Raw genomic sequence first — 24,194 nt, forward strand, 5'->3', positions numbered from 1 at the left:
GCTGGCTCGGGTCGGAGCAGCAGAGATAATGTTGAAAAGAGAAAAACGACAGCAGCAGCAGCTCGTGACAAACAAAGCCTGTTTTTATTGGTGCAATAACATTAACTCTGTTAATATGTGTTTAATAAAGTCGATAATGCAGCAGCAGCTGGCTGTCACTTATAATTGCACACAAATACAATATCAGCACATTTACATGATTCAGTCTTTTAATAAGGAAAATAAATGAACGGATTCAGCTTCATCTTCCCACGTTTACATACTTATGAACAAAACGCATGAATGTTTAATAACTGTGGTTCAAACAGAGGCTGAGGAGCTGATTAAGGCCCCAAGGACATCTTCACTGTAACACTTGCAACACTTGCACTGTAAATATGAGTCCAACATGAACTGTGTTTGGACACCAAGCTCTCTTTTCACGTGTTAATTGTAAACAGGTTGTGAATTTCTGTCACGCACAGTGACAGCTCACTGCTGCCGGACCGCGCTGGACTGGACGGTGCTGAACTCAGATTTTAACCGAGCAGACAAAGCGATGACCTCTGCTCGTCTTACACTCCCTGATTTGCCACTTTGCCCTCCTCCAAACCAGAACACACTTTCTGCTTTCTTTCTTTTTTGGCTGAAGAGGCATTTTTCTCCAGTTGGTGTAGCCGACCGGCTCGCCTCCGGCCCACTCCCAGCGTCCTCGGCCCTCCCTGTCGTTCAGACCTGGCGCAACAGAGAAGATGAGCTCGTTACATTCTGCATAAAAAATGCACGGACAGAAACGTGTGGGGCTTTGGCCCTGGGCTATACGGCTCCCTGCAAACACAACATACAGATGTGCAGCGTCGGGTTTAGCTCGGTGGGTGAGCAGCTGCACACGGTGGATCGCTCAGCCCACTGAACTAAACCAGCACCCCGTCTCTGGACGACTAAAGCAGGAGTACCGGGATTGAATCCATGTAAGGATGGAGAGAACAGGCAGGGAGCAAAATCAAAACCTTCTGCCTCAATAAAACGAATCAATACTTTCACTTTGGGGACCAGATGTTAGAAAATAATGTTCTAGCAACGCTGTTGTTATTGAATTCACTTTACTAACTTATTTACATACTATGATTATATTTTTTAAACACATTAGAATTCTTTGCACTGGATACAAAAATGTTTCGTTAAACTTAACGAATGTTCCAGTCAGATGAGGTGGAGGTTGTAGTTACTTTGTGTCCAGTGCACTTTAAACTTTACATATTAAACTAAACTGAAAGTCCATTTTTACACAGTGAGTGATTTTTTATTTAGAATGCATTACAAGCGAATGAGGAGCCGGCACCATTGACACCGTTACATTTACTCACACATGTAAAAACAGGACACCTACCGATCCAGAAAGGCTTCCTTCCACCAAAGTCCCACAGCCAGTCCATGTCAGCTTGAGACGCAACACTGGCCAGTGTTCCTCTAAACCTGCCGTTAGGAAGAAAAAGAAGCGCCTCATGCTCATCGTGTTTGTAATGCACAAAGTGTTTGTGGGAACACACAACTGTACCTTTCCCTGCAGGCCCTGTTTGCTTCACTCCATGTCAGCTTGCGTTCAGTACTGAGGGTGTAGCAATAACCACCATGAAAGGTGGAGCCCTGAGGACACATCTGAGCACTCACCATCTATTCAACAGGAAAGATGATTTTAGATCTGCAGCTTTTCAGTTTCCACGTGTTGTCACAGGTTAATGTGCTTGGCTTGTGTTGGTGTTGTGAAGCTGTAGTACCTGATCAGTTGGTGCCCAGGCTTTCCAGGAGACACCGTTGCAGTGAAAGAGCTCGTTGGTAGCTTGGTGAAAATGAAGGAGGCCTCTAAGTCCTGGCACACAGGGTTTGTGGACGGGGTTGCCAGCTGTAGTCTGTGACCCACAAACATTCACACAGATTATAGTGCTGCTCCACAATAATATGCAACGTACTTCACAGTGTGTGGAGCAACAGAAGGTCCAGTATGTGCACTAGCAACAGAGCTACCACCGTGTTGCTAGCACATCATGCTACCCCAAAGGTGCACACACCTGAACGACAAGAACGTAAACTCTACTGTGCTCTACATGACTCAGTGCTGCAGCTTGCCTGGACTTTATAGAGCATATATGTCTGCGTCTGTGACCCAGCATTTTGAGTTTATTTTGGATTTTTGATTTCTTATCATTGGAATAATGTTACCTTGTTGTGTTATTTTTAGTTTGGGGTTCGTTGAGTTTTAATCTATTTTGTTTCTTCTATGTTTCCTTGTTTTCTTTTCCTGTTTGTGCTTGTGTCTCCCTTGTCTCTTCTCATGTTTCTCTCCAGTCTGTCATGTGTTTCATGACAGACTGCGTGTTTCATGTTTGTCAAGCTCGTGGTGTCGTCTCTCCAGGTTTCCTTTTTTATTTTGAAAGTCTTGTGTTTCCCTGTTCAGTGTGTTTAGTTTTGCTTCCTGTGTGGCGTCAGGTTTGTGTCAGCTGTGTTTCCCCAGCGTTTCCACTTCCCTCATTACCCTCCTGTGTATTTCACATCGTCTGTCCATCTCGCTTCATGTTACGTCCAGTTTCAGGATGTTTTCAAAGTTGCTTTGCCTTGTTTTGCGTTCGTGTATTCAGCCTAATAAACGACTCGCTCTGTGTTACACTTCTGTGTGTGCTTTCAGGTCCAGCGGCCGTAACAACATGTGAGTGTGAGCAGCTGTTCTCCAGCTGAAGTGCTTGGTGGAGATTGAAGTGTGAATTTGCAGCAGCATGAGCAGATTCTTTCCTTTTCTTTTAAACAGATATACAAGCAAAACAAAACGATTCAGCGTTCCTAAAAGCCGAGCTGATGGAGTTCGAGGGGGAAGAAAACCCGCTGGTACTCACATGTCCCTTCGCCACGCCAGCTTTCTGAGGTTTTAAGATGTTTCTGTGAGGGTGGGACCGATGCTGTTGTGCCCCCCTGCTAACCACCTGGATGTTTGCCTTTCTGCCCTTCCTGGATGGTGAGGTGTCGTCTTCTACTTGCATTTGGATGATGCCGTGATACTGAAATTGAAGAAGCAATAGAAGTGAAAACTTTCAGAAGTCTCATTGGTAGGAGTGGGGAGTGCTACCTACTGTGTAAACGGTGTCTGTTCCATTGTGAAAAACTGATGACGGTGCAATCTGAAAGAAAAACCCAGAGCAGCAGTTTACCCACGCGCCACTGCAGAAAGATTCAACTGCAGCGATTTCATATATAATACATTCAAACAGCAGAGCTTACAGGATGTACTTACTGACTTTGCATTGCCTCTGACTCTGAGTTTCTTTTTGGGGACTCCTGGCCTGGAGATGCTGTCTCCACGGGTCCAGATGATCGAGTCTGTCCCAAGAGGAAGTTTCTCGAGGTGTATGGATCCATGCTGAGGGTACGTGTTGGCCTGAATCTCCTGTCCTCCAAGAACAGGAGCCTCCTGATTCTGGTCTAGCCTGCACTGCCCTGTGGTTTTAGTTCGGGGGTAAGATAAGTCTATCCTCAAATGCCATCATGTGTGGCAAAATAATCATTTTTACCTCCTGCTGAGTCTCTGATGGTGAGCGTAGCTTTGTTGGTGCTGCCAATGACGGTGCTTTCAGGAGAGACCAGCAGCACTTCAAAAGTCTCGTCAGCCTCCTCGAGGTGATCTTGGATAATCTCAGTTTGCCACCTTTGCTTTGACACTCCTACACACAGTGTTTGTGTGTGTGTGTGCGCGCACAGGTCAGCAGTCCATCACAGTGTTTACACAGAGACATTTAACCATTCATTCACAGTAGAAAACGTAACCAGGGACTGAGTGTAAAAGCTGCACTTCCTAAGCTTCCTAAACTGTTTTGTGTGAAGGATTTAGAAACATTGTTACAGACATTTTATTTGTTTTATTGCTCAAAAGGATGAACGCACGATGTTAAAGTGCATCCAGGAAAGAGGAAACATCTGCATTATGCTTTAACACAATCCACAAACTGCGTCACTGTTTTCTTCCTCCAGCACATAAACTGAAATCAGCTGATTGTAGCACAAGTGGAACTAATAAGGGGAACAAACAGGCAGCCAGAGGAACATGAAACTACTGGGAACCGCTTCTCTACGAGGCTTTCATTCAAAACTCTGAGGAGGACCGTTAACACGTCGCACTAAGCTGTTGCTGCAATAATAAGAAATTCAGTCACAACACAATTAGAAGAACGTCATCATCAGGGTGTGTCTGTAGGGACCTGAGGTTTGTCCTTTTCTTTGGACCATTAGCGTGACTCATCTTCCACTTCTGTGTTTTCAGTTTTCAGTATTTATATTTCTTGTTTTTCATGTTTGTTTAACTGGTTCTTTTCACGTGACTGGATCCAAGCTCGTCTTTAGACTGTGGGTGAAAGACGGTATATCCGGAGGTAGCCCACACATGCTGCCTCCAGCCACTTATCATCAAACTTCCAGTGTGAAAGACACTGACACAGATCCTCACTGAACTTTAATGACCTTCTTTCATTGCCTGGACTCAAACTCTGCTCCATAAACGGGGACTTTTGGCCTGACCCTGCAGACAGACAGACCTTCTGTCTCTATTATCAAACACATACCTGGATCAAACTGGACGAGTGCAGATGGGTTTGTGAGGAAGTCCTTTCCAGCTGTTGCAGTGACCTCATTTACCTAAATAAAGACACAAGTCGCAGAACCACATGTTCATCAATCTGCATACAAGCTAAATGTCCTGTAGCTGAGTTATCACAAATCTCTTTTCACCTCAGTCATATTTGTGTAGAGCCAGTTCACAACAACAGTCACCTCATAGTGGAAACTATACGTATAACATGTCTTAGTTAACCATTGTTAGAATAAGAGAAATCATAACTACGCCTCAGTTTCAGTAACCAAATGACGTGCAAACCTTGACAGAAATATATGACGATACGGCCAAATTCCCCCGACGAACGATGTCCAGTGAGATCGTTCCCTGCTCCTCACAGGCTGACGTCTCGGTCTGCAGCAGCTCCACCCTGGACCACCTGAACTCGAGTCTGCAAAGAACGAAGTTAATACAGGACAAACTCTGCACTGTTTATTTAAAGTATTGTTCTTACAGGTGACGAGGCCCTGTGTTCCCCAGCAGGTCGGACACTGTGAACTCCAGGCTGTCTGAGACAGACTCCGTGTCCAGACTGATGATGTACACAATAGATCTCTTCTTTAGCTCCATCTGCAAGAAGCGCTGTGGCACAAAACCCCCTGCACAAAGTAAGAAGGATGAGGCTACAGGTTTCTGGTTCAAAGTTAAAGTGTAAACATCGTCCTTACCTGTGGTAATGTTTTCTAGGAAACCAAAGTGTGGTGGACGAACTATGCAGAATATGAGCTCTTCTTCTCTGCTGTTGCTGTCTCGAGCCTTCAGTTCTTGGGATGACAGGAAGATGCCGTATCGGCCATCAGCTAAAGGCTCTGCTTTCCAAAGGGGAAGCACTTTCACAACCTCAGGAGGCGACTTATCCAAAGGCCTGATCTGAAATTACACACAGCTTGATGTTGTACTAGAGATGGCACAGCGTTAGTACATTTCTACTGTGCAGTTTCCATGTCCCTCTCCTTCTGTGCACAGCTTTCAATAATGACCACAAAAGTGGTTTAGCACTGTGTGGATAAAACAGCTAACCAGTGTTTGTTTGCCTTAACTAGTGCACATGTTTCCAACACAATTATGGCACAACCACAGTATCTGTCACAGGTAAAGCCAGCCCTTATAACCTACCTGAAATATGAAGAAAACAGGCTCTCTGTGTAACTGCCCATCCAGCAGGAACCCTCGATTAGTGCTGTCTGAGCCAGTGAAGGAGAATCGGTCTATCTGTGACGGCCCCCCGTCATGTTGATATGCCACCTCCAGCTCCTCTATGTCTCTCTGGGTGAAATTAGAGCCTGTGCTCAGTGGTTCACCAGCTAAAACTAGTCTGCCATACTGTGGAGGCTGTGAAAGGACAAATGTCAGGGTGCTGGGAGGAGTGTCGGGGTCTGACAGAGACAGGTAGTCTGGACCCAGGATAATGGACGATCCCTGGGGCACCGTGAGGACTTTGTTGGAGGACAGAGATGGTAAGATACGATCCACCGTTTCCACCCCGATCTCAAAGCTGCCATTTACGCTAGTTTTACCATTGCTCACAATAAACCTGTCAAAAGAAATGCAAAGGACTGGGTGTTAGGTGTAATGTGATCAAAGTGATGACTACAGTACATCAGTCGCTAATTTACTTTTGAGGTTAGCTTTCACCAGACAGTTTAATTCGATTCAGCTCAAATCAATGTAAGATTATTTATATGGTGCCTAATCACAATAACAGTTCCCTCGGGGAGCTTTATATTGTAACGCCAAGACCCTACAATAATATAGTGAAAGCAGTGGAAACACCAACAATCATATGAGCCCCTATGAGCAAGTGCTTTGGCAACAGTGAGAAGGAAAAACTCCCTTTTAGCAGGAAGAAACCTCCAACAGAACCAGGTTTAAGGGTGGGGGTGGAGGTGACCCATGTGCTGTTTGATTCTCCACCAGTTTGGGTTATTAGTCTAACAACCAATAACTGAGTGAATCCCACTGAAATGGGAGCTTGAAAGGTCTGTCTCATTAAGAAAAGCTGCAGGTCAAAGTTAAATACGAAGCATCGTTTGAAAGAGCTTTCCTTGATCTCAGACAGCGTTTCAGACTCACTGGAAAGTTTCTTTGGGCGTGCTGGCTCTGTTATCGTGAACATAAGCCACCAGGTTGGCTGCTATGTCCATCTGGCTGAAGGTAGAAATGATGATGCCAGGATGTTTCATGTACTCTATGTGTCCATGAGCAGGTGGGCTGGTGATGACGTACAGAAGCTCCTCTGGCTGGTCTGTGCCATCTGTGGCCTGCAGCACATGGGTGGTGAGAACGATGCGATCTCCACGGCTGACGTTCGCTGGTTTCACAAAGATGACGATGTTTCCTAAAAAGACAAAGTACACGGTGTGACTTCACTGCAGACACTTCCTCTCTTTAGATTTGCATTTATTACATCAATGACTAAAATATTGTTTTGTTGGACTGAGATTAGGTGGCTGTATGCTATGGGTGTATTAGGTATCGTTGCCGGTCACCAAGACTACATCAAGTACTCTCAGCAGGTTTACTAGACGATATGAATGCAGCATCACTTACAATCCCTGCTGTGACCATCACTGAAACCAACCAGCTGATCTACACCAGCAGCAGAGACCACGGTGATGCTTGGCTGCAAGATGAACAGCAACAAGGAGCAGTGTCCTCCATGGAGACTACAGGCCATCAGCTAAGGTGAAGGTAGCACGGAGGGACGTTAGCCAACTACTAAAAGGTGTGATGAAGAAAGGGGTGCCTAAGAAGCACAGCAAGCTGCCAGCATCGAGACATTGAAGTCTGCCATTTGAAGAGGTATACCAGAGAGATAGAAGGCAGGAGAATAAACCAGCTACACTCCAAGGAAACATCCATCCATGGTATAACCTCAGTGGCAGGGGAGGAAGATGAGAACACCAAGCCTGGAGACAGAGCAATACCGGAAGAGCAAACAGGAGAAGACACAACAGCAATGCTCAGTGGCTAATGGATCTAATAGCAGACCACAGCAACCTTCCTATGCAGGGTCCCGTAACCATCACCGTGGCAGACATCCTATTGGCCGATAACCTGCCTCAGCACCAGGTGGAAGCTCCTGTCAGGCATCATAGCGGCTAAGATGAACAGGCACATGAGTGGGGCACAGAAAGGGGCAAGAATACCTGAGGAGTGAAACCCCTGTTACTGGTAGACTGAGCAGCCTGACCAGCCTGTGCACTGCTGATTTGACTGAAATAAAGTCTATGACTCACACCTGGATCCTGGGATCCCAAAGCTCTACAAGATCAACAGGACCCTCAGAGGCTTCATCAGGAACTCAGTGGGAATGTGAAACCATCAAGTGTTGTACCAGGGAGAAGCTCTGTCCCCACTGCTGTTCTGCACAGGCTATCAACACCTACGCCCTGCCCGTGACCACATACCCTGCTGGCATAATAAGCTGGCCAAAGGAGGAGATGCTGACATATAGACTGTCACAGGTCTGGGTCATTTCGACCCAGCGTTTTCAATTCATTTGTGATTTATTTCTATGGTTCCTGGGTTTGGCTTCCTTGGCCCTCGTGTTTCTCTTTGCCCCCTCTGTCCTGTGTTTGGATCCCAGTGGCTGGACAAAGCTGGACTGAAGCAAGCACAGAGGCACTAATCACGGCAGCACAAGAACAAGCTCTGAGTACAAGATCCATAGAGGCTGGGGTCCATCACACCGGGCAAGACCCCAGGTGTAGGGTGTGTCCAGCACATAAAGTGTGTGTGTGTGTGTGTGTGTGTGTGTGTGTGTGTGTGTGTGTGTGTAGTTGACTAGAATATTCCAAGATTCCTGCTATTTTAGAACATTTTTGTTATTTGTTCAAAAGGATTCAGTCTGTGTCTCTCAGATCTTTCCAGTTGTCAGTAGACTTGCTGACTCTTATCTCCCACATCAGTGTTTTAAAATATTATAGTTGGTATGACTTCTGCTTACCGACACTGAGCAGGATGAACGTTCGTCATTGATCAAGAACCTACACAAGTTAAATGAAGCTGCGATACCTTTGTCTAGGTCTTTGATGGAGATCTGGAAGTGCTGTGAGGGTGACTGATTCTCTCCATCCAGCAAATGGAAGACAAAGAAATCCTGACTTTGAGCAGCCCGACGGCCTGTGTTTACATAACGTAGAAGGTTCATGTCGACCATTTCTTGGGTGCAGTTCTTCCCAGCAGCCAGTGTGACCCAGCCCTGATTCTCCTGAGATCAGATGAGACATAGTTAGGAACACAGCAAATTCCTTGGTAAGGGAGTAATGGTCGGTCACCCTTGAGTCTTAAGATGCAGATGTAAAGAAACAACATGGACTTAAAGGAAAAGAATAAAAGTGCAAAAACAGAGTTGGCAAGGAGAACAACATCCCAGGTGCCCTTATCCTTGTGATTTACAGCAGTATAATAAGTGCTGCAGACTTTTAACATCACCATCGTTTGTGTCTCAGAGACAAAAGCAGCTCTGTTAAATTAAAACGTGCTGCACATCAGAGGCTCTCGATGTTTAAGTTGCTTCAGACTTATTGTGTATAAATGTAACATTTAATCTCTTCTTCCACCAAACAAACTGATATATTTTATATATAATAAAATGATACTGCACTAACTTTAAGCTGAAGCAGTCCTTGGGTTGGAACACTTTCAAACATGTACATGAGCTCTGAAGGAGGGGTATCACGGTCCTGTGCGAACAGTGACGCGCTGGATATCAGTCTGCTTTCACCTGGATCCACGTCTAGGCCGGCGTTCCTGAAGGACACAAGATCGGTACAACGTTCACTTTATTTTGCACAATCGATGCTGCACCGACTTTAAACGGGGAAATGTTGGTCCAACCTGGTAAGCTGGGGCTTCTCGTCGTTCACCTGCAGCACTTTAACTGTCACCTGTTTCAGGACGTGGTGCCGTCCGTCAGTCAGCTGGATGGTGAAACTATCCTCCACACTCTCAGAGTCGTCGTGCACGTACACCACACCCACAGCTGTTGGACAGTGACGAGCACGTTGTTTTGACTCAGTTCATTTATTTAAATTATTCATTTTTGATCAAATGTGCACATTAGTGGGGTTTGTATTCGGTAACATGAGTTTATTTAAATATCTTTCATGTAGTTTTAACTTTTGTTCTGATTTAAAGGTTCCAGATTTTCAAGTCTTGGATCTTTTTGTAACTTGGCCTATATTAATATTCCTATTTACTCTCCACTCATCGCTGCATCAAGGCAAACTAATAAAACTGTTATTGTTTGTTTGAATGCACAACAGAAGACAACATGTTGATGTGCAGCTGGTTAGATATGGCTTGTTTGGATCATCTGTAGTAATTTAAAACATTTGTAAACTATTTCAGTCATAACTGAAGCTTTAACATGTAAACAATACCATTTATAAGATCCTCCACAGTAAAGGCAACCACAGGAAGCTGACGCTGGGCCTCTCGTTTCTCTCGCTCTCCACTGCTGTGGGCGACGATGCTGCCGTGTCGAGGGGGTGTGGCCACGCTAAAGAGCAACACGTTCTTGGGGATGTCCAGATCCGTCGCATGCAAGACAGACGAGTCTAGCCGCTTCATTTGTCCTTCGTGTACCTTTACATAAACGGACGTAATGACCATGTTCAACGAACAGTCATGAGTACTATGATCAATAAGAGTTGATAAAAACTTACCGTGATGTTGTGAGCCACCAGCTCTGGCACTTCATCATTTGTGGGGTTTATAATGATGTAGAAAGAGACGTGGGCGGAGCTGTGTTTGCCGTCTGATACACAGAGCATCAGGTGGTCAGCTGTTGGCTCCACCCTCTGATGTCTGGACTGCACATAGTTGACATGACCCTCAGTGATGTCCTTGTATGAAAAAGAAGCTGAGAGAAAGAGGCTGAAATAAACATCAAATACTGACTCTGTGGTCACGTACAGCGAGATGCTCACCTGTGCTCACTCCTGTGTTGCTTTTCTCAAATCCAGGACTGGGGAGGACATTTTCAATGTAGCCAAACTGAGGTGGGGAGGTCAGGCTGATGACAAGCTCGTCCAGCACTGTGTCCACGTCGGAGGCTTTCAGGTGAGCCGCAGTAATGGGGGCCGTCCCACCTTCATTCACTTTAAAGATGTCTGCTACAAACAAGCAAACAGGGCGCCGATATCAACAAAGTACATTTTGCTTTTTCCCCGAGTGACTAAAGGTGAGACGCTCACGTGTTTCTAGCGTAGGTGGTTGGCTGTCAACAGGAAACACGGTGATCTGCAGGTCGTACACGGGTAGCGTCTGCCTCAGGTGAGCGGTGCTGCTGGTCCTGACAGGACTCCCTCCACTGCAGCATAAAGCCAGCGTCTCCGTCTCTCCGTCAGAAATGACAAAGGTGACGGTGTCATGGCGAGGAGCGAGTCCGATCTCTACTTCTAAAACCACAAACGTGATAAGAACCTTTAGAGAAGCAGCTGCGTCTCTGTCACACCTCAGTAACATTTATATCATGTGAACTGATAATTTGACAGCTTGGTGGGAGACCACAGACGGGAATCAGTCGAGGGTGACGCAGTATTTTCTGCTTCCACTGAGACTCTTTGGATTATTCTTTGTTAGTGATAGTTTCTGGTTTCCTGTTCTGTGTCCATGTCTCAGTCTGCATGCTTCCTGTTTATTGTAATAGCCCCTGATGTGAGCAGACCTGGGGATGCCACCCAGAGTTTTTACATTATTCATGTTGATTTTGATATTACTGATCTTTTCTGGCCTTTTGGTTTCTGCTTTCTGCTGTATCCCCTTGTCAAGTCCGCGTCTCCGTTATGTTTCCTGTTTTACTTTCTGTGTCTCAGGTTATTGTATCAGGTTTTGCTTCCCCTGTCTCGTTAGCCCTGATTTGCTGTGTATTTAAGCCCTGTGTTTTCCTCAGTGTTGTGATGTCCACACTGTGTGTTCTGTCTGCTTAGTTTGTTTGTGTTCTCAGTTTTGCCACTTTGAGCCGTGTCTGTCTTTGCCGTAAAGAATACAAAGAACCGGATTTAATACTAACAATAAATCTAAGTTTACTTTCCGCCTCTGAGTGTCTGCACGTCGGGTCCTCCTCACCACCATCATCTGCATAATATCCTTCTGAGAAAGGAAAAAGTCTCTTTCAGGTGAACTTTTTTGTGATTTCTGCCTCTTTGGAGGCCACGTGAAACATCATTGTTTTAGCAGGTAGCTCACATAGGTCAAAAGACACAGACAGGGAACATAAACTAACAGTCTGGGTCTCAGGAGGATGTCGTCAAAAGATTTTGAAAATCTGAAGAAATTTGTGATCCAAAGACGAGACCAAAACCAGCTCTGATCAATGCTGAAACAAACATGACAAAGAAGAGCTCTGGACTGTCCTCGACATGAGAACAACAAGAGTTCAGCACCGGGTCTCCAGACGTGCATCAACTGCTGCTACAAGGAAAGATTCATTTCTTTCATTGAATTAAATACATTTCTCATATTTTCAATGTGTTTCATATATTTGAAATAAATGTGTGTTTGTCTGATTTACATATCATTGCAATATTTTACTTGTGTCTTATTCAGCGTCCCGGCTTTTGTCGGGGCCTTACATCATTATGACAGTGTTTGAGAGGCAGGTGAACCGGATGACACGAGGTGACATGTGTGCTACTGAAATTTCCAGACTGTGAGTACCGATGGCTGACAGGCACATCCTGAGGTTACATGTTTGTTACCCATGACTGTGGTTTCTAAAAGGAGCAGAATGAGACCAGGTCATATCCAATCACAGAAAACGTTGATGTTACCAAGCGTTCAATGAGAGAAACTGGTCTTAAAATATGCTTCTAAGACCATCAGTCACATGAAATTCCTGATGTTACTGTTACCATCCATCCAACAGCATCAGCCATCACATTAATGACTTACATATATCTATAATAGGTATACGACTCTTTCTCTGTTTGCACCTGTGTGTTTATATGTGACGATCCCTGCAGTGATGTCTGCCTGGATGAAGCGATCCACCGCTGCACCTTCTCTCAGCACCACACCGTGATGCGGCTGCTGCACAATTAGGAAGGACAGGCTGCTGTTGTCGCTGTCTCTATCAGTGGCATAGATGTACTCTGCGGTGAGGACTACTTCCTGCCCCTCTGCACAGCTGAGACCTGCTTTCAAACCTGCACCGACTACTGGGACCTCATCATTGATGGGCTTCACCTGGAAATGGACAAAGAGGGTGAAGCAAGTGCAAATTCTCTGTTTTCTGTTGGATGTTGGGCATTTCTTTAATTACCATCACTTGCAAGACAAAAATGACTGAGCTGGTCCCGTCTGTTGCAGTGAATTCAATGTTGTCCTGTGTAGTTTCTGAGCTGTCATGACTGTACCTACATGACAGATGAACACAGATATGACATGGATGTGTCATCTTAACATGGAATCAGATGTTTAAAGTAATCACCTACAGAGAGGGTGAAGAGGACGGTGACTGAGGAAGAACAACAGTAAAAACAGAAGCGAAGACAATTTAAGATCCTAAAAATGAACCAATGAGTCAACAGCAAGTACAAATACTGCTAATATACAATAAGCCTGGTTTGTATGGATTGTGTTTGTTGAGGAAATGATGGAACATTTCATTAATCATGCAGAGTCCTGAGCACCAGCACCTTAAAAGGACACCTTGTGCTCACAGAGGCTCCTGTTGTCACTATCCAGCAGCAGCTACACCAGGTTACTTTAGATGCTTCTATGGTAGCAAGATAAAATTGGAAACTCCAGATACTGGGATGCTCCATTAAGACAAGCACATGACTGCATGATCCTGAGAAAGGAATAAACAGTTTCTGCAAAAGCTGGCAGTGCAAATGAAAAACTGCAGACTGAGGTGATCGGCTGTAAAAGAAGATTATATGTGCAAGATCCAGAACGCAGTGTAGGAAGACGTAATCCCAATCGTTCCTATACATGCAAGAGACATGCAAAGCATTTTAAATCGTCAGCGGCAAACAGAACTAAGATCGTCTGACCGAACGTTGTGGCTTTGCAGATCTTGCAGAGTGAAGCTTTGCCCTGGTTTCATCAGGAGGCCACTGAGATGCAGAGTCCCATGCTGGGGTTCCCTCTGCAGCTCCACCCGCAGAGCTTCTTCTGAAGAGTCTTCATCCGACAGCAGCAAGTGTTCAGGGCCAAGCCTGCACTCCCCTCCCTCATCTACGGTCAGAGGCTTGGAAACAACCTGAAGGAGAATGTAATCACGTTTATTTTATGCATTCACATTGCTGCATGTGATAAAAGATACGAATGTGATCATTTTCTTTTCCACCTGAGGCGGCTGGTTGTCCACCGGCTCTACAGTGATGTTAAAGCAGATCCCAGTGACTGTTTTACCTCGATGGTTGGTTACAGAGAGAACAAACTGGATTTGCTGGGGGTGCGGGCCGATGTCCATGATAGGAGGCATGTAGGCTACTTTCATGAAGTTTACTGCATGCTGAAAACAGGAAGGAACCAGAGTTTTGAGCCAGACCACATATGTGCTTACAACATCTACCTGACTAAGGAATAAAGATTTACCTGAGTGAAGACCCTCAGCATTGGCGCGTTGGCGTCTTTGGTAAATTTGGGTATGCTGTCGACCAGAAACAGCCTCCCCGCGTCCGGATTGCTGCTCAGTAAGACGACAACACAAAGACAGCAAAAATTCAGACCGAACATTTCCCCACAGCAGGTTTGTGAAGCTGAGGCGACTCACCTGTGGGGACGAGAGTAAAAAGGTGGAGTAGTCACAGTAAACGTGAGCTCTCTGTCAGCTGACTGCTGGTCTACAAAGTGGAGCTGCTGCCGTGTGATGTGGACTACGTCCGTTTCTTTGAGCACAAGACTCCGACTGGAACCTGGAACCTCTTTAGGAGGTTTGTTGGGAACCGGCTCCACGTGCACCATCACCACCTCCAAACAAACAAGCAAATAAACAACAAAGAATCTGACGAGATAGGTTATGTATGCGCCCCATGTGCTGCCAGTGCACGTTGTGTGGGGCACTCTGGGCTGTGTTCCTGGACATCATGTGAAATCAAAGACAAAGGGAAGAGTTTCAGCTTCTTTTTTCATGAACTTTACAAGGAAACGAGATTTCACTGTGTTCACCTGTTTAGCCAAGAGCCGTTTAAAAACGTATCCATAGATGTGAAGCTCTCTGCTGCTACATTTAAAGGTTAGCTTAAGAATGAGGAGTATTTAGTATTTAGGGAATACAGATAAATGTGACTGAGCTGTGTCAGAGCAGCCTGGTGCTTCGCTCAATAGTACATCCTCATCCAAACTAAATTACAGTATCTTTACGGTGAGACAGTGCTACACACCTGAGCCTCTGATAGGTTGGGTGGGTCATGGAAATCAGACAGTACCACCTCAAACCAATCATCGGACACCTCATGTCCAAGATGACGATAGTAAACCTTTGACTGAGACAGGTCCTTCTGCAAAAAGTGGCTGACAGGGTAACCTGGATTAAAACCAGTACGTACGATACGACGTGGTTAGAACACAAAGAGACGCTCGGTACGATACAAGTATAAACACATGATTAATTTTCCGACCTGTTTTCCCTGGTCCAGGAATTTTCATAACCTCTCCTGACTGAGGGGGGCGGGTAATGTTAAAGAGGATGTAGTCATCACTGGAGTCCATGTCAGAGGCCTGAAGGATGGAGCCTCTCAGCAGAGCTGTGTGGCCCTCAGGGACCTCCAGCAGCATGTTGGTGATAAGAAAAGGAGGCGTGTCATCCTTGGGGAGGATCTTGATGGGGAACTTGTGCCGGGTCTGATGATGACCGTCAGTGATGCGAAAGATTATGAAGTCTTTGGTGGAGTCACTGTCGTCATGGTGATAGCAGACCACTCCCCCTTTTATGTCATTGACAGTAAACATGAAGCCCTTTCCACCTGGAATCATATCAAACAATTACAGTCAAACAGATACAGATACAGGCAGCATCCGAACCAAGACGTCAGTGCAAATATGACCAAATGGTGACGTGTGAAACTGTGCACGGGACAGATCCCACTGTGGGGGTCAAACCACTGGCTGGGTGATAACACTGTTCCCACAGACAGCTCCAGACAGACTAAGCAAGAAATGCAACAATATAATTTCATTTTTTCAACAAAATGGACAAAAAGATGACATCAAACAATTTTTGAACACCAACTTTCTCCGGCTTAAGTGATGGAGGAGCTCAAAGGCTCATATGAAATGTGAACAGGTCTCTCATTTAGATTCAGCTGCGACTACACAATGACACCATTCGTTTATTAGCATTGCAACACTTTCTGTCATGGAAATAAGTCTGTTTCTGATCGTCTGCAGAGGAATGGTTTATTTGAAGAGTTTCAGTCAGGTTTCAGAGCTCATCACAGCACAGAAACAGCTTTAGTGAAGGTTACAAATGACCTTCTTATGGCCTCTGACAGTGGACTCATCTCTGTGCTTGTCCTGCTAGACCTCAGTGCAGCGTTCGATACTGTCGACCATAATATCCTATTAGAGCGATTAGAACATGCTGTAGGTATTACAGGTACTGTGCTGCAGCTGTTTTTCACAATCTGTGTGTTTATACAAATCTCTGTATTTAATTGTTAGTTATTATTAATCTCTGGCTCTCTTCCACAGCGTGTCTTTGTCCCGTCTTCCTCACCTCAGCCCCAACCCGTCGCAGCAGATGGCCCCGCCCCTCCCTGAGCCTGGTTCTTCCTGTTTTTCCCTCCCACTGGTATCAAAACGTTTGTTCATGGTTGAGTTTTCTCTGTTTTCTCTCTATTATTGTAGGGTCTTTATCTTACAGTGTAAAGCTCCTTGAGGTGACTGTTGTTGTGATTTGGCGCCATATAAATAAATTGTGTTAGCACCTCTGACTGTTAGCCGTCCATGCTGCAGGCCGTCCACAGTTATGATACGAACGGCATCCAGGTTGTCGTTGTCCACAATCTGAAGCTGTTCCCACGTTATTGGACGAGACTGACCCTCTAACAGGCTGAGACCTACAAACCAAAGTGTTAATGGTTAAAATTCACGTAACTGGTCATTCTGGAGGACACCAGCAGCACCAAAGATGGAAAGATGAAATGTCTTTCTATATGTTTACAGCAAATTACAAACATCACTTTGTTTTCTTGAACACCAAAACAATAACCTGTCAGTCTATATTTTTAGTTCTAACCAACCAGAATGCTCAGGTCATGTGACAGTGATGACGTACCCATGTTCCAGGACACCCTGGGAGCGTTTGTGTCTGCAGTCCTTACAGACATGTGAACAGTAAGTGGTGGGCTCTTCTCAAAATAAAAGTCATGAACTTCAAACTCCACCTGTAATTAAACAGAAGCTTTACACACCAGGACACAAAGACATAATGCATGAAAAAAGAACAGTAAAGCTGGATGTGCTGACCTCATAATTCCTGCGTTGGTTATGAGAGAAGTTAGCAGGCTGATATCCAATGAGCATGTCATTGAGATCAAGCCACGTGAAGGAGGAGACTGGGCGAGTGTGGTCAGACAGATGTGTGATAAAGCCGTCCTGAGGAGGTGTCGTGACGTTAAACACTAAAAGCTGTTTGGGAGTTTCTTCGTCGTCAGCATCCAGTGTAGCAGTGGACAGCGGAGTAAGGATGAACTGATCGACTTCCAGAACAAACGTGGACATGTAGGCTGGTGTAGGAGGCTGGTTGGGCATTGCACCAGTGATCTGCACTGGGATCCAGGCCTGTTCAGACTTAAAACACACCAGGAGAAGAATTTTGTATCAAATGTGTAATTCATGGAAACTTAAAGTACATATAAAGTGTATAATTACCTGATATATGCTGCCACTCCTGGTGTCCTTCAGATCCAGTCTGACTGCAATGTAATCCACATGTGGAGATGGAGGGTCTGTATGTTGATACCTCAGCCCCATCACCAGGAAGTCCTCACAGGAAACTTTGGTGAGCTTCACCAGCTTCAGACCCTTCAGGCAGTCTTCAGATCGACACGTTGCTCTGGCTTTGTTGTCTACATGATGACACGGCACGTAACCATGACCAAACCATAACATCACCATCTGGATTTTGGTTATATTCAGTGTGACACCTCAAGTAGCTGCCATGCCAAAGGTAAATATAATGAAAATATTGTTATTGCGTGACGGTGCTCCAAATTGGTATATCTAAAACTGATTTGACATCACAGTGAAGATGACTTTGCATTTACATAATTCAGTGTGTTCGACATTCTGTGAGCTTCAGTCACACCAACATCTGATCAGGTCATCCTGGAGTCCAGGTCAATGTTCACTTCATGTTTTAGATGTATTCACAAGAACATGAAGGCTGGGCGTCCATGAAATGCCTCGTGCACTGCTAGCTGCTCTCAGTGAAGCATAAAAATGACTTTTCCTTGTTATTTTATTTTGATTTTAGGATCTAATATTCAACCAGTGTCATGGATTACCCAGCTGCTGACGCAAATGGATGAAAGTCTCCGGCTCATCCCCTCTCCTTGTGGCTTTCTCTGGTTCCCCTGTGACCAGCTGACCGTGGGTTGGCAGATGGGTGTCGTGACTATTCAGATGGATGCTACAATCCAAGCTTGACCTGCTTTCATAGTGGAAGGAGACCACATTTCCATCCACAGCATTCGAGAGGCTGTAGAACTCGGGAACCTCCAGGGATTTTGGCCCCAACCTAATGATGGTGCACTCAGGTTCCATAATTTCTACATGGATGGCAAAGACCTCCATGTATGTCTCTGTCTCTGTGAATCTGATGTCAAAGAAAAACAGACATTGACCTTCAAAGATAAATAACAAACTGTGTTCCAGTAAAGAGTCTTGTAAAAAGGAAATGATTCAAAAATGTTTTTCTTCATGTGTGAAATATACAGTCTCTTTAAAAGCCTGCATGAAGGACTTCAGCAGATGTTTACCTGTACAGGCGAAGCTTGACAGTGTCTTCTGTCAACAATGGGCAGCCGTTGTGGACGTACTTTACTTCATCAGCCAGATAATCACAATCAAACACCTGTGAGGTGAAAATCACCAAGCACAACGAGTCAAAGCCATCGTCACTGAACAAACATGTTTCATCATACAGCTCAAGTTTTTCACAGTAAGTTTATTTGCAGCATTTTTGGCTCTTTTCAGAAATGTTTCCTGGGTGCTGCTTTAGCTGTCACATGTCTGAGCTGCAGATCACTGCTGTGGGTCTTCCCCCTCTACTTCCCCACAGTGTCCTGTCTAACTTTACACTATTCAACAAAGGCAAAAGAGTATATATCTCTAATTAAACAGAAAATAAATAGAAACGTGGGTTTTCTAAGACCTGACCTATAACTGGACATTTGCAGTGTAAGAAAACCACACTGAGCGGTTGGAGGTGAAATTTGTCTGAGATCAACAGAGATCAGCCTCTGGTAGTCTGAACAACACCTGAATAACATCAAAACACTGTCCATTCAGTTTTTTCTCTTCTATACTTTGGCAACCAGGAAAGATTTGTTTTTTCAATAGGAACAATATGGCAATGCTATATTATTATTGTTCATTTATTTACTTTATTTTAAATTATTACAAATTGGACAATCACAGAGAAAGGGAGGAAGAGAAACAGAGGGGACAGTAAGAGAACACTGAGAAAACCTGTTGGATCACCTGTTAAAAGAAGAACAAAGAGAACAACACAGAGATGAGAGCAACAACCTGCACAGGTGTAAGTAACAGTAAATACTAAATATTGAATGTTATTGAGCAGCACACAACACGGACAGCGCACGATGTGCTTTAAGTAGCTGCTCCGTCACTCATCATGTCATAATTACTGTTTTATACAATTAAAAGAAATACTAATGGATCAAATCCACTTTTGACGTGAAATACTACAACTGGGTGTTCAGTGGTCAATAAGAAGTTTAGTGTGAAACATGACGTCCAATAACAGCTTTGCTTTTATTACCTGAGGCACCAGTTTTCCTACTCGCTGAGTTATGGGCTCATTCACTACCACCTCCAACTTGCACGAATCCTTCTGATGGGGAATGTGGAACTGCAAGTCCTCCACATGAAGGTAGGCCGATTGGCCTCGTTTCACTTTTAACCCCTTGTTGACTTTTACAAGGGAACCATGCAATGCACAGGTTATTTCAACCAAAAGCAGAGGAAGGCACATCCAGGCCAGGAGTCGAACAGCTGAACCCATTGCTGTCAGTCACAAGCCAACGTCTCGAGGATCCTTCAGGCCTGCAGCAAACAAGAGCACGATCACCTTCAGGAAAACGCTTCAGTTCAACTCTTCAGCCAATGAAAGGATCCCTGCTGGACTTTACTCTGGCTGCATGCTGATTCAGCTTCCTGGCTTTGAGCTTGTGCCAGGCGGGAGGATGAGTCAGGAACTGCAAAGGAAGTGAAAAGATTTCAGTTCAAAGCATTTCATACATGAAGAGTGTCAGTATGACCCCTGACCTCTGTGGCACCATCAGAGTGTAGGTGGGATGGTAATGGGAAATAAAGTGAACAGGATATGATGACACTCATGATGCTGTGAGCATATAATGGCTAGCTAGTCACCAAAATATTTGCAGTCTCCAGCGAGTTGCTTCAAGACAGTTTGATTCCCAAACCAGGCATCAGCCACTGATGATGGAAACGTTTGCCTTTATGTGTTATCAGTGCTGTTCCTGGGGACTCTGGTCCCAGACGCCTCCAGAGCATCAAGCTCTTTCAGTGAGGATCTTTCTGATGATCATCCACACCCCATGAGGCCAGATGTTCCCAGGAGCTCCAGACCAGAGTGATTAATGGTTCATTTACATTTCTTCTGTTTCTGAATGACTGCACCAACAGTTGTCACCTTTCCAACAAGATCTACAACCCTGACATCCTTTGACCAGTCTTTGGTCAGGTCCATGGTGGTGGAGAGGCTGGGGGGGAAAACACCATCATTCTGTGGACAGATGTGCTTTCTCCAGCTGCTGGGTGGACATCAGGAGTATCTGTAATGGAGCCAATCACAGCCTGCAAATCATTGGAACTTTTATATGACGTGTTTTTGGATTTGTGGGTGATGTTCTCTCCATTAAAACTAAAGATGCAAATGAGTGATTGTTCATTTCTTTCTAATTTATAAAGGGTTCAAATAATCATTTCCCCCAAGCTGCTGGTCACACATCCTGAATAAGACTGCGAGAAAGACCCCCCACCCACCCAGTGTGTTGCACTGAGTAATTATGTGCTCTACAAATGAAAACGATTGGAAACATGATGCTGATATAAACTTACACTATTGGGTCTAAATGAACATGTCAAACCAAACAAGCAGCTCCAAATGAAACAGGTGTAATAGAAGCTTTCACCTTGGACATGTTTCAGTATGAATGTTATCTCTGTCACTCCTTTGTAGCTCCATCAGTGGCACCAGAAACAAAGAGCATGAAGCTGGAGTAAACACACCGGCGCTTTCTGAAACCAGCGACACAAAGCTGTTTGTGGTTTTGGTAATTATAAGTGAGGGAACAGCAACGAGACAGCTCCAGACATGTTTGGGACACATACGCCTGCTCCTGCCAAACTTCTTTAGGACAGCTCCAGTGGGAAAGGCTTCATTAACCCAACTGCTAAATAAATTCCTACAGGATGCTTTAAACGTTTTCACATGCTGCCCACTTCAGCTTACACAGACCGTCTCATTTCTGGAGCCGTTACTTTTCCACAGTAATCAAAACAGCTTAGTCCTGTCTGACTGTCGATCAGGCTGAGGATGCAGATCAGAGCTGTTCAGTATCTGAAAGCTGATCTCAACCCTCCACATTCTTTCAGCGTGTTCCTCAGGTAGGACAGCTGTCCCAGACCTCACACACGAAGCACCTTATAATCACCCTCTGTGCAGAGAACATGCTGCAGCTTGTCCCGCATGTGTGGGAGCTGTGTGGGAAAACTGGATTTCCACTGGTCAGAGCTTTAGTGTGTCTCAAGAAAGCTTTTCTGATTGTTCATCCTCAACCTCTCGATGTAGTACTACGCATTTAAGTGAAAAAGCTCCCCAAAGTGCGCTGGTCCAGGTAAAAATGAAACATTTGTTTTGCAAAAGCGTGTGAAGTTACAGTGTGTGCTTTCTGTCCTCCTGTGTAAATATGCTCCATGTACAGTCAGCATAGATTTCCAATGATGCTGATCAGATGTATAACAACACAGAGCAGTTGAGTAAATGATGGTCCTTTATTCTGAAACTTCAGTGAAACCCAAGTATCCTCCTGAGCCTGCTGGAGGTTTCTTCCTGTTCAAAGGGAGTTTTTCCTTCCCACTGTCGCCAAAGGTCTTGCTCACAGGGGGTCACATGATTGTTGGCTTTTCTCTGTATGTATTATTACCTTACAATATAAAGCACCTTGAGGCGACTGTGTTGTGACGTGGCGCTGTGTAAATAAAGTTAAATTGATTGTTATTAGAGATGCAGTGCGCCCCTCTGTCATTCCTGGCTGTCGGTCAGAGATCTTCTCTCTGTGGTTTTATTCACCACACTGATGTAATGAATTCCTCTCATAACAATTTATAATCTGGTGCACACAATAACTATTGATGAGCTTCACAAACTGACTGACATGCTTTGAGCTCCCAGTTTTCATTTAGTTTGAACAATGCTTTGCAGAGTATATAACAGCTGTTGTTCAGAACTTTTGTTTATTTTTAAAAGATGTATTTGTTGGCTGCAGTCGTGCGATCAGACTTCCTCAGACACAGCTCAGGTCAAAGGTGCTGGAGTGGAAAAATGCTGCTGTGCTCTATATGTTTTTCAAAACGACGACAGCCGCTACAAGATGTGTTTGCATGTCAAGTACACAGCTGTAAATATGCAGCACACATCTGTACCTGCAGACAGATACTGTGTGTTCGGGTACAGTAGCTAATGGAGCGTGATGACAGCAGTTTGCTCTGTGTGGATGCACAGAGTCTCTATAATGAAACTACAGAACCAGCCTGGACAGAGTCTGGACACGGACCTTATCCAACACCTTTGGACAGCCAGAGCTCATCACTCAGCATCAGTGTTGTGGATGAGATGGAGCGGACAAACAAAGCATGGCAGGTCAGATAACTGTCCAGGACTACATGGCACTGCATGATGCTGATGTCTGTATGTCGAACTCTCACAGAGCTGGATGTCTCTGTGCCTGATGTGCATCAGTGTGGAGGCAGGAGTCCTGGGAAAGGTCCAAAATGTTACGCTGCCTGCAGCACTTTGGGTTGATCCTCTTCCTGTTTTGGCTCTTGTGTTACAGTCCTTACACAATACATCAGCAAGACATGTTCTGTCTGCTGTCCACTCCTGAACCACAGGCTGTGGTGATCCTGTGGGATGCTGGTGGGGGACACACAACAAGCTGACATGTGGTGCGTCTCCGATAAGGTCATAAAATATTCTTAAGGTCAAACAGCATTTCATAATCCCTCCCTTAAATAAGATGAGGACCTCCCTCGTTTCTTTTCCAAGCCCAGCACACAACGCTGATGTGTAACTGCTCCATTCCTTCGTCTCATCGTCTCATCGACATAATGACGGGACCTTCAGCAGCCAGCGCTTTTTAAAGCCACGAGGGGAAAAAGGTAACGCTGTTGAAATCACAGGCTGCTAACATGTCACTGCCATTGAGTAGAGTACAGCAAAATGTCCAAGAGACTGCATATAAGTGAAGGAAGAAAGAGGAGCTCAGAGTGATGAATCTGTGCACAGCTGAACATCATGCAGGACACAGCACGAGCATGTTTTGTTGTCTGAAGCTCATCATCCTCCTTAAATGCACAGTTAGTAATAATTACAAGTTTTAATAAGTTTTATATGGAGCACGTATCCTGCTGTATTCAAGCTCAGTGCAGTCCTCAGATTTAAGGTGAATGTCAGCACAATAGCATGCACACATGAAGACAGATGTATGAAGCTAAAAAACACACAAGAACAAAAAGAGATGAAGAAGACGTGGAAGGAAACAACACAAGGTCCTCCAACAAAGATCACCACTTAAACATGTTCTTACCTGAACAGCTGGCACTTCCTTCCTTCTCCCTTCAACTGCCTCATTGAAAGAATCTGGCTCCTTTCTGGGTAACAAACTCCGCCCCCGAGAGACAAGTAGAGACGCCTTCCTCCTCTTGCAGCCAGAGTGGAAACACTCTGACAGCCAGTGTGTAGTAGTTTGTAATTACTGAACGAAAGCACAGATTAAAGGCTTCACAGGGCACTAATGGAAAGAAGTGCCTCTGGGTAATACATGACCTGGATAGTAGCTGCTGCTTACCTGCAGGGGGCAGCACCATGTTCCAGTTGTATAATATCATACATGCAAAGCCACACAACTCCAGCAGGAAAAGCAGCTGGTGTTTTGTTTCCAAGGATCACATAGCTGATGGATCCTCCTCTCCAGCACTTCCCAGGGAAGCTGAGGATCTGCTTGAAGTTTGAGCCCAGCTTTCAAGAGGCTGAGCTAATCTAGAGGCACCGTCCCAAACTTGATGCTGTAAAGGGATGTCAAACAAGACACCACGACAGCCAACAACC

The 24,194-nt window shown here is 44.9% G+C and overlaps 1 protein-coding gene across 1 annotated transcript; it reads right to left on the reverse strand.

Moving 5' to 3' along the window:
- Positions 1-62: 62 nt before the first annotated feature.
- frem1a (Fras1 related extracellular matrix 1a) lies at positions 63-23,746 on the reverse strand. Its single transcript, XM_085253642.1, has 37 exons — positions 23,674-23,746; positions 19,602-20,037; positions 18,577-18,671; positions 18,103-18,413; positions 17,468-17,664; positions 17,063-17,386; positions 16,872-16,980; positions 16,522-16,653; positions 15,214-15,558; positions 14,977-15,119; positions 14,367-14,563; positions 14,189-14,279; positions 13,938-14,105; positions 13,642-13,850; positions 12,906-12,999; positions 12,577-12,829; positions 10,837-11,040; positions 10,570-10,755; positions 10,306-10,502; positions 10,021-10,225; positions 9,476-9,620; positions 9,247-9,388; positions 8,651-8,846; positions 6,707-6,971; positions 5,750-6,167; positions 5,302-5,503; positions 5,088-5,232; positions 4,895-5,024; positions 4,584-4,656; positions 3,540-3,689; positions 3,263-3,465; positions 3,102-3,149; positions 2,868-3,029; positions 1,758-1,889; positions 1,538-1,653; positions 1,370-1,455; positions 63-714 (listed from the first exon to the last, which is right to left on the reverse strand). The coding sequence occupies exons 2-37, from the start codon at positions 19,842-19,844 to the stop codon at positions 512-514; spliced, it is 6,519 nt and encodes a 2,172-aa protein (XP_085109768.1). The 5' UTR covers positions 19,845-20,037; positions 23,674-23,746; the 3' UTR covers positions 63-511.
- Between the last annotated feature and the right edge of the window lie 448 nt (positions 23,747-24,194).

Source organism: Mchenga conophoros, linkage group LG3, assembly GCF_057382185.1.
Source record: "Mchenga conophoros isolate Kocher_MC1m ecotype Shallow Benthic linkage group LG3, M_conophoros_male_GT1.1, whole genome shotgun sequence".
NCBI classification, from domain to species: Eukaryota; Metazoa; Chordata; class Actinopteri; order Cichliformes; family Cichlidae; genus Mchenga; species Mchenga conophoros.